Source organism: Rattus norvegicus, chromosome 10 (assembly GCF_021556685.1).
Source record: "Rattus norvegicus strain SHRSP/BbbUtx chromosome 10, alternate assembly SHRSP_T2T, whole genome shotgun sequence".
NCBI lineage: Eukaryota > Metazoa > Chordata > Mammalia > Rodentia > Muridae > Rattus > Rattus norvegicus.
The window spans coordinates 52,300,676-52,311,197 of NC_141543.1; the positions used below are offsets into that span (position 1 = coordinate 52,300,676).

Here is a 10,522-nt window from a genome sequence, read left to right on the forward strand (position 1 = left end):
AGGGTTACCCACTTACCTGTTTTAGTTCTTAAGGACCAGTTCGGATCCAGAGTCCACCAGGTGAGGTTTTCAATCTGCAGTGAAAGAGGCACAAGAGATGTGTAAGGACAGAGCAGCCCTAGAGAAGATGCTGGCCAGTTAAAGAAGGAAACTTAGTTCAAACAAAGACAAAGGTCTGGGCCAGGAAGGGTTAGGAGTCAACCGTGGGACTATCTGGAGTCAGAAAGGGGCAGAGAGCCGGATGTAAGCAGTCAGGAATCCAACAGAGACAGGTCAGGAACTAGGCCTGTGGTAACTGGGATCAGGAGACAGAACTGCCTCACCTGTCTTTGCTGAGGGGGCGGGCTCAGTAGGCTCCCGGCGGCCATTACAGCACAGGTGAGGAAGAAGAGGGCGATAGCAAAGTGCAAATAATGTATGCTTCCGAGGGGGAATGGCCGGGTATCTATTTGGCCGCAGTGGGGCTCCGGGTACAGGAATTCCAGGACCAGCCTCAGGGCGCCCACCAGCAGCCCGGCCATCAGGCCCCAGAAGGCCCCCTGGGAAAAGGAGAGACAGAGGAAGATCTCAAAGGACTTGCAGGGTACCCTTAAGGGAATCCTATGAATTTGTCTGTGCCACCCACCTGCTCATTGGCCCTCCTCCAGAAGATGCCCAGGAGGAAGATGGCGGTGACAGGGGGCGCCAGCGAGCTGGTCACTGACTGCATGTAGATGAAAAGCTGACCGCTGTTGGAGCCCTGCAGGACCGGGATCCAGGCTACGCTCACACCGACGAGCACCACGATGACCAGCCTGCAGGCAGCAGAGCCAGCCCTGCCTCAGCTCTGCACCCCACCCCCAGTCCCCGCCGCTGCCCTGCTCCCCAAGACCTGCCTCTGGATCCCTCTGAGAACTAGTAGCTCTTGCTCCTTTTCCTGTCATGGTTCCCTGCTAGTCACTCAGCTCTGCTCCTGTCTTCTCCACTCTATGTGCCACATCTACAGGCATGCGCATACTTGGGTCCCGCACAGTTTTCCTGAGCTCATCAGGCATTTGGGGACAGTGAATGACACAGTGGCCCTCCCATCTGAGCCAGCCTGGAGGGACTTAGAACACTCATGGATCTTTTGACTTCTTGGCGGAAACAGCACCATCCCAGCCCTTGGCTCTCTGCCCTCAGTCCTTCCTTGGCGGGTGACCCCAATCACTAGTGGTCTGCGGGCACTTCGCTCCTCCAAAGGCCTTGCTGGAGGGTTGTGGTACTTTGGAGTTGGCTTTGCAAGCAGCTACTCACCCCCTCCCATTCACCCCACGCCTGAGAGAACCCAGGGGCAGTGTGGGTCTGGGAGCCTTGGCGGGGGTGAGTCCTCGAAGGTTGAACCACCCTACTAGTGCTGGAATCATTCCCACCTGGCTGAATTCTCTCCCCCCTCACCCAGAAGTATGGTGGGTGAAGCCTGCACCATGCAGGACTGAGAATTGTGTGCAGGTGGGTGGGTCTGCATCTAGCCAGGCGGGGTGGGGGGGGGTTGGGGGGAGAGAGGGTGGCAGAAGGAGGAGGTGCCGCTTTGATTGAGGCTAATTAACCCTTAGACTGGCGCACGGCTGGGCGTGGCCTCTTCAAAGCCAGGGGCCTCCACCACACTCCCTCCACCCTCCAGCCCGAGGGCCTAGCAGCTCCTGGGCCTTGTGTTCTCACTACGGACTCAAGGCTGCTGCCTCTTCCTAAAACAGCCTCCAGGGGCACGTTCTTCAATCCCTCCTAGGTTAGCGCAGTATGTGTTGGGGCGGAGGGGGACCTGAGTCCTCCATATTGCCCAGCTAGACACAAAACTAAGGGAAGAGACAGAATGGGGCAGCAGGGAAGTAAGTAAAGAAGAGGGCATCGCTGTCCGTCCACAACACCCCAACTCAGCTACCTGCGACAGCTCTCCGAGGGCTTACAGTAAGAACAACTATGAAGAGCCAGCCTCGGGGAGACCGGGGAGACAGGAGGTGTGAGGGCCACTGGCCAGGCTGCTAGGGCCACTACGGTCCCAAACCAGAGAATGGGGTGCCCACTGTGGGACAGGGAGATGTCCAGATTGAGTGCCCAGGAGATGGGAATCTGAAGGGGTTTCTTTCGAGGAAAGAGCTGTCTCTGAGGGACTAGCCTCTGGTCACACAGCAGCTGCAGAGAGGCCCGAGTAAACAGGTGGCCAGAAGTCATGTGACCAGATCTGGTAGATAAGAACCTGAGCTGCTACAAAAGCCAGAGGCCTTCTGCCTGCAGATGAGCTCATGACACCCGGGCTCCCAGGCTCTCAGGCGTGCCCCAACAGGGCTCTTCTCACAGAAGCTGACTGCCTTGCATCACAGGGCAACTACTGGGAGAGCCCCTGCCCCAGGCCTGGCAGCCAGGCTCCAAGAGGAAGGCTTCATTAGTGGGAAAGGAGCAGGCACACTGGGTGACCACTGCCCTGGCCTGTCCCACCACACACCGGGCCAAGCACAGGGGTAGGGCCGCAGCGTCCTGAAGGGAGGCTCCTTTGGACATATCATGGTCCTTCATTTGAGGGAGGTATCTGGCGGTGATCTGGAGCACAGTGAGGAGTGCTCTTTCTAAAGAGGATAGGACTCTTAGCAGAGGCCATAGAAGTTAAAACTGAGTGGCAGGAGGAAAGAGCAGGTCGGCAGAGGCCTGAGGCAGGGGCACCCTTGTGGCCTGGGTGTGACCAGTTTGAGGATTAGCTCTGGGATTCATTTAGGGTAGCTTGAGCAAACCAGAAGGCTCAGGAAGATCTCTGGTGTAGTTGGGGAAGCTGACTCCTATAACTGGGGGTCAGCTCAGGATAACAAATGTACCCCAGATACTTTGGCCTCTTTCTTTCCCTGCATAGCAAATTCCTATGAATCCTTCAAAACCCAAATCTGGTGAGGACCCCAGAGGCAGTAGTGTGGAAGTCCCTGCCTGCCTTCCCATACCGTCCCACCAGCAGCAGTTCCCGCTCTCCTGCACCGGGCCGAAACTGCCTCCAGATGTCCATGGTGAAGAGTGTGCTGCTGCTGTTAAAGATGGAGGTCAGGGACGACAGGAGTGCAGCCATCATTACGGCTATCATCAGGCCTCGAAGACCTGAGGACAGAACAGAGCCCCCACTGTGAACCCCGCACTGCTGGGAGGGGGCAAGCAGAGGATAGTGGGAGTGAGCAGGACTCAAGGTGCAGCCATGGCAGGGGTGGGAGGCTTCTGAAAGGGCAGTGGAGCCTGAAGCCCGGAAGTAATTGCTCAGTGCTTGGGCTGTTCTCAGTTCTGGTGTCTACCTTTTGCAGATCCTGAACTGACAAACCGCTTTTCTTGTCCCAACTTCACTGGAGGGAGGATCTGACCTGCCTGAGAGTGGGGAGCCTAAGAGTTTCAGTGACAGGGGCAGAATGGTGGGCCAGGGGAAGTAAGCATGGGACCCTGTGTTGGAAGGCCACACCTGGACGGACAGTGACCTACTCTCTGGAACTCCCTGCTACACCACTTCCTGTACACAGCAAGTTCCAGCAGGCATGGTGGATTACTTCTTGTCTCTGGGAAAGAGCCTTGGTGGAGGGGCATAAGAAATCCACCCTACTATTTCCTGGGAGTGAGAGGTCCCTGGCTAGGCAAGGCACCATTTTGTGATTTATGGGCTCCACCAGGCTCAGAACACTCAGTGCTGAGGTGCTCAGTCTGGTCGCCTCCTATGTGTTCCCTCCTTTTCAGCAGACAGAAGCCTTGCCTCTACCTTCCACTCCTAGAAAGGGGTGGTGGAGGTGCAGCCTGACCTCAGTTCTGCAGTATGACTTCCAGGTATCCTATGACCTACTGTGTTCACTACTCAGGCAGGCTAGGATGGGACCCAAAGGAAAGTGAGCTAAGTATGTTTTCCCCAGCATTTACCTGCCCTGTCCTCCTTGGTATTTAGGAAGTGGATGGACTTGGTGTTTATTGTACCCATTTCTCAGACAGGGAGCTCAAGGCCTAGAAAGGACTAGAGACCCAACAAGTTTATGTCAGTGCTAGGCTGAGTCCTTGGCTCAGTATGGGAGGGGAAGTGGGAAGCCTGAGGTGGGAGTCCACAGTATGGTCAGGCCCTGTGCCAGGCAATGTCCCTGTGTCATTAGACTTAATCCTGGCAGCAACCTTTTAGGTGGGTAGACTCATTATCCCATGTGAGGACATCAGGCGCCAAGCAGAGAAGTGACATGCTCTACATAACTCCTCTGGCACATAGCAGAGCCAAGGTCTATTCCTAGGTGTGTGTATCCACCACATCTGGGGTTGGCCCTATGGGAAGGAAGAAGGGAGGAAGGAAGGACCTCAGCATCCAGATAGGGCTCATAGATCTGGGCTTACGGTGAAACTGCCCCCAACCCTAGGCTATTGCTCTGCTTGCACACCTCCTAGGCTGGGGAGCTCACTGCCCAATGCTTGATTAGCATGGCTACCACAAAGAACTATGGGAAAAGCCAAAGCCTGCTCATGGCTCTTCTTACTGGAACAGGAATCTTTGGGGGCGCTCATTCTTGTAAATATGGGTGCTCAGGGTCCTGGACTCCTGATCTCAAAGGAGTAAGCAGGGCAGTTCCATTTGCATGTCATCCTGGGCCCAAGTTTAAGGTCATGAGAAGGCAATAGGCATTTTTTCTGCAGAAGGGACACATATGCTCTCTGTCACCTCACCTAGCCAGCCTTCCTATTTTAAGACTGATTTCTTTTATGTGTAGACATACTTTCTTGCCTAGGTTTATGTCTATCATATGCATGTGCAGGGGCTCTCAGAAGCCAGTAGAGAAGGTCTGACCCACTGGAACTGGAGTTAACGGGTAAGTCTCCATATAGGTGCTGGAGACCAAACCCAGATCCTCTGCAAGAGGATCTTCTCAACCAACAAACCATCTCTCCAGCCCCAAGTTCCCCACCTTTAGAAGATGGGCCCAGCCAAGGGGTCTGAAGAAGGAGGAAGAGTGGAAGTGGGAAGCTTGGGCTTTTAGGCGCTTCTGTCTGGTGGATTGGATGGCACAGGGACTCGTGCAGGATACGGAGTGAACCCCACAACTCCAACCCCCACTCACTGGGACCTTTCCTCTGTACACGATGTAGACACTCACCTATCGGCATCAGCTCCATGACCAGCTTTGGGTAGGCAATGTTGGAGCAGCCGATCTCAGCCCCACAGGCTCGTAGACACTCGGATGGTACAACACAGCCCACATCATCTGTGAGAAATAATCCCTGTATCACACACACCACACACACACACACACACACACCACACCAGCCTGAGCTGGCTTGGTGGCCCCTCTGACTCTTTGCCTCAGTTTCCCAGAGCCAGTACCCAGGGCTCTGGCCCCTGGTTATCGTCCCTGCTGCTGCCTCCGTTACTGGCCCTCACCTTGCTTCCTGTTCCCAAGCCTGGTGCTATGCCTTACCTATGGCCCCGTGCTAGTGCTTGGGGCCTCTACACCCACCCATCCACTGCCAGTCTCTTAAAGTGGGAAGTAGAGGTAGAAGGAGCACCTGCATATCATGGGGCAGCGCACCACCCATAGCCTCTGCCTAGCACCCCAGCTCCCAGGGCCACGTCTTCCTGTTTATGCTTTTTTGGTACACACCCTGCTCTTGAATGCTTCCACATCTCTACAGACACAGGCTCTCCTCTCTGTGTGCCATTGTCCTATTAACACCCATGGCCACCTTCGTTTATCTCCTGCTCCTCCTCTGAGGCTCCTGACTGCCCCCACCTGTCCACCTGCCTAGAGCTCCTGATACCCAACATCAGTTCCTCGTTTGTTTGCTATGCCTCCCTCACCAGGGTGGGAGCACCCCAAGGGCAGACACCAGTTTGAATCATCTCAAGTTCCGGGCATTGCCCAGCCCAGGGCTGGGCACAGAGGAGGCAGTCTGAACTTTTGCTGAATGAAAGAGTGAGTAAGTGAGAGGAGGAAGGAGGGAGGAGGGAGGAGGGAGGAAGGACTAAGGCGGAAAAGGGAGAAAAACGTTCTCAGGACATCAGGTACTCTCTCCCACCTCCTAACCTGGGGAGTTTTATAGCACTGAGGAAAAAAAAATAGATGCCCGAGACACATACAGTCCCAGAAGAGAGCTTGGGACTCTGTGGAAGATCCTGAGACCTCATGGGCCTGGGACTCACCTCATAGACAGATTTGCATCCTGGCCCAACCCTGCTGGTTCTGCCACTGGAGAACCCAACCCTCTTGGGAGGAAGAAACAGCATCCCAGCACATAATGACTCTTAAAGCCAGGTAAGGGGATCCCCCAAGCTCACTGTGCCTGACTCCGACTCCTCACAAGGAGCTCTTCCTCTGGATACTTGGGGCTGGACAGCAGCAGAGGCTGATAGAGTCCCAGAGTGCCACCTCTAGGGCAGTTGAAGCCAGCAAGAGTTCTGGTTTCTGCAGCCAGGGGGTTCCTGCAGACTGTTGCTTTACCAGGTCATCTGTCCATCCTGCAAGGTGCCATACCAGAGCCAGGAACTCCCTCCCCCAATCCTCCTTCCCTGTGGCCAGTGCCAAGTCCAACTTGGTTCTGGGAGACAGGATGTTATCTCTTCTCCCCATAGCTTGTCCTGAGCATCATCCTGAGAGGTGTCCCTGTAAGCTTTAATTTTTCTCAACTCTAATTTTAATAACGGCTCTTACATATTTTAACCTCCTTTCTAACCCACCACCCCCCAGAGGTAGTGGAAAGGAAAGGTTATTAGGGTACAGGCCAGTGGACCTGTTTAGAAATGGTTCTTTGGAACCAATCCCATCTGCATTGTCAGGAAACGGGCAGTACAGTTCACTGGACTCATCAGCGGTAGCGTGATCCACTCACAAACACTTCACACATATACCAGCAGTCCAGTTTGATAGTGTCGGGATAGCAAACAGGAATCAACACCGAATCACTACCTTGCAGAGACAGCCAGGCCTCAGCAGAATCGGCCTGAAGCAGCAGGAGGAACCAGGACCACCAAGGATAGCAGGAGCGTTCTTTACTGTGCCTCTCTCAAAGAAGTGAAGATCAGCAAAGGCTCAAGACCAAGAAGAATTGCAAAGCTAGCTACGCAAGCAAGCCAAGCCCCTCATCGTCATCTGTTGGGTCCTATTTATACATCCTTCAAACATCACGTGTCCTCCATGGGTCTTGCCTCAGCACGTGAGTCTTTCTTAGCAAAACCGTGAGTCTGTGTCAGTTTACACCACTCTGCCAATCAGTCCAAGTCCTTGGAAGCAGCAAGAAGCCACCAGCACACCACTGGAAGTGTTTTGATCTATTCCTCTCTATGGAGTCCCAACAGACAATGACCAATAAACAATGGTAAGGCATGCCAATACCATCCAGCGCCATCCACGGTCTGCTGGGTCCTTCTTAACATCATGTGTCCTTCCCCATGTTTGCTTTAACAAAACATTCTTCCACCTGTGTCTTCTTCATGAAAACACTCTTTCATGTGTCTGCCTCAGCAAAACACCATCCAACACAACTGACAAGTTTCCACTTCATTTCCCCATACTCCACAGGGGGTCACAAGGATGGAGCTATGACCCTTGGCCCTTTGACCACCTTCATTCTCCAACAGCAGCCAGCACCCAGGCTTTTAGGGACATCTCTGAACTTCTTGTTCCTTGGATCACCCTTCCCTCCTCATAAACCTAAAGAATTTAAACTCACTCCTTTGAACTCACAGATGTTTGGCTTCTCCCCTCCTCAGCACCAACAACCTTACAACTTACTTACAAGTCTTACTCCCCATCACACTGAGGCTATGAGGTCCTGAGAGAATCCTGGGCTTCAGACATGCCTAGCACAGCCAACACATGGCAAATGTTGCCCAAGTTTGTTGACCAACTGAATGACCCTTTCCTAAGGGAGCTGCCAGATACACAGCCTTAAAGGGTCATCAAGATAGTACATTCCACCTTGTACCTCCTAGCCCATCTCCAGGAGCCTGCTCAGATGCCGTTTGGCTAGTAGGTGCTGGAAAAAGGCACACGGGCTCCAGCTGGAAACTGGTTTTCCCAGACCCTTGCTATATGGTGCCGAGTAATTCTTTAATGTCTCCAAGGCTGTTTCCTCCCGGATATGACAAAACCTTGACCTCAACTCTCAAATCTTCTGTAAACTCGGCTCAAAACTGGTCACAGGTTGGAATATTAACAACAGATCAAACTCTTGGGGCTAGATCAAAAGTTCTTTGACACTATACCAAAAGCATGATGGGTGACAGGAGAAACTGTCGAAGTGACATCAGAATGCACAGCCTTTGCTCGGTGCCATGAGACGAGCTGCAGACTGGGAGAGACCACACACCCTCCACATGGCAAACAAGGACTCTGCATCTACACTACACTAAGGGTGCTGGAGACTCAGCAACAGAAAGGAAGTCATCAAGAAATGGGCAAAGCTACAGACAGACCCTCACGGAAGAGGACACGTAGAAGGCAGGCAGACACCTGAGATGCTAGAATCAGGTGAGAAGAGGGAACCTTAACTGAGAAAATACCTCCATAAGATCAGGCAGCCTGCAGGGCATTTTCTTAAATAGTGATTAAGATGGGAGGGCCCAGCCCATTGTGGGTGGTGCCACCCCTGGGCTGGTGGTCTTGAGTTCTCTAAGAGAGTAGACTGAGAAAGCCACATGGAGTAAGCCAGTAAGTAGTACCCCCACGGTCTCTGCTTCAATCCTGGCTTCTGGGTTCTTGCCCCGAGTTCCTACCTTGACTTTCCTGGAGGAGGGACTGTTAACTGGAAGTATAAGGAAAATAAACCTTCCAAGTTGCTATTGGCCATGGTGTTTCAGTCAGCACAATAGAAACCCTAACTAGGACAACAAAAGCTGTCAGGAGTACAGTTTATAGCACAATAAAACCACTGGAGTATAGAGTGCTTGTCTACCATATGAAAGGCTAGGCTCCTTCCCTCAAACTGCAAAATAAATAAGTAAACAACTGTGATAATATCCTATAAAATATGTAAGTGGCAATGAGCATGTGTTAGCCACATGGAAGACATTCCCATTGTTGGTGGGGCTAGAAGATGGCCCAGAGCTCTAGATTGCGCTCTGGAAATTTGCAAATGATACTGTCATTTTCACAGGATTAGGAGATAGAAAATGGCTGCCAGGGTTGGGGTGGGAACCTAGCTGCTTAGTTCTAATAAGTAAGGGCTCTACAGTGTCACAATTCTGCTAGCTCTGGTTGGCCTCAAGCCTGCAATTCTGTAATCCTGCCAAGAATTCCACATCCTGGGATTACAGGTGCGCACATCTTGATGGTAATGGTTGATAAACAAATCTATACATAGTGACAAGGCTGTATACCCCCTCCCCAGCACACACACACACACACACACACACACACACACACAATGGTGAGATCTGATGCAGCTCTGTGGATGGCCTAAACAATTTTTGATGGCAAAGACAGTCACATCAGATGAAACTGGGAGAACTGGCCAAAGGCACTAATAGCCTCCCCATTCACTCTTTACAGCTTCTTGTGTCTTGACCAAGAGTGGGCCAGATAAAAAGTCTCATAGCCAGAGTGCCAGGTTCCTTAACAAAGCCAGGAACTCTGCAGTGGTAAGAACAAGAGGATGAACTGAGGGCCAGCTCATTTTTGCTGGGGGTCGAAGACTCACATCACTGCTTCACTCTGCTCCTTGGAAATGGAGGGGGAGGCGGGTAAGGAGGTGATTCATGTGCCTGAGTCAGGCAAGTGTGCCAAGCAAGAAGAGCAGGTATGAAACCACAGTGTTCACATGGCTTAGGGCATGTTGTGAATGAGGACTTAGGGGTGAAGAGTTTGGGCCTCGGATTAATGATGAGGACTCCAAGGGTGCTAACTAGGCTTCGAAGGCAGTGGCTGCTTGGCAAGGAGGCCACACAGGAAAATGGCCAATGAGGACATGTCTTGTGGGGAGGGGATATATACAATGATGCCATAAGCCAGCCCTCAGTAGGTCAAGGCCAAGGTCCACTGGGACTCAAACACAGCTCTATCCTGGCCCAGAGATGGTAGGTGGGTTAGAAAGGGCAGTGTTGGCCTGGTGTCCTGAAACAAGAAGCTTCAGGAAGGAGCCCTCTCTCTGCAGGGCTTAATGGGCTTTGCCAACCTGCACCTGACACCCTGCCCTCAGATGTGGACCCAACGCTCTCCATTACTGGGGGACAGCCAAGAGCCGGTCTGAGCACAGCTTGGTCCTTTCAGGGTTCGGGCATGTGAGGTGCGCCAGGTTATGACAGGTGGGATCCCACCAGGCAGCTGTGCTCAGGACTAATCTGTATCGGCTCAGTGCACAGGGCGGAGGGCAAGAGTTGGAAGCAGCTGGGGTGGAGTCGGGCCTTAGCCCATGACCCAACCTAACTTTCCGTCTACAACTGGACAGCTGAACATCCCACCTGCAAGACAGAACTGGGTTAGAGATGGGCCAGGATCGCCAGCAAGACTGGGGGCGGAGGAAGGCTTCTGTGCGGCTTGAGGCAGCAAATTGTCTAGCCTTGCGCCGTCTGAGGGAGATGAAT

At 52.9% G+C, this 10,522-nt stretch overlaps 1 protein-coding gene across 4 annotated transcripts in view; it reads right to left on the reverse strand.

Annotated features, from left to right (window-relative positions):
• Nucleotides 1-10,522, reverse strand: part of Slc5a10 (solute carrier family 5 member 10) — a 50,343-nt gene that overhangs the window by 426 nt on the left and 39,395 nt on the right. For all 4 annotated transcript variants that reach the window (NM_001107007.2, XM_087571797.1, XM_087571799.1 and 1 more), the window contains exons 10-14: nucleotides 5,103-5,210; nucleotides 2,946-3,096; nucleotides 626-794; nucleotides 324-539; nucleotides 17-74 (exon numbers count right to left, since the gene is read on the reverse strand). In NM_001107007.2, the coding sequence (NP_001100477.1) occupies nucleotides 17-74; nucleotides 324-539; nucleotides 626-794; nucleotides 2,946-3,096; nucleotides 5,103-5,210 (702 nt within the window). The remainder of the gene's footprint in view (nucleotides 1-16; nucleotides 75-323; nucleotides 540-625; nucleotides 795-2,945; nucleotides 3,097-5,102; nucleotides 5,211-10,522) is intronic.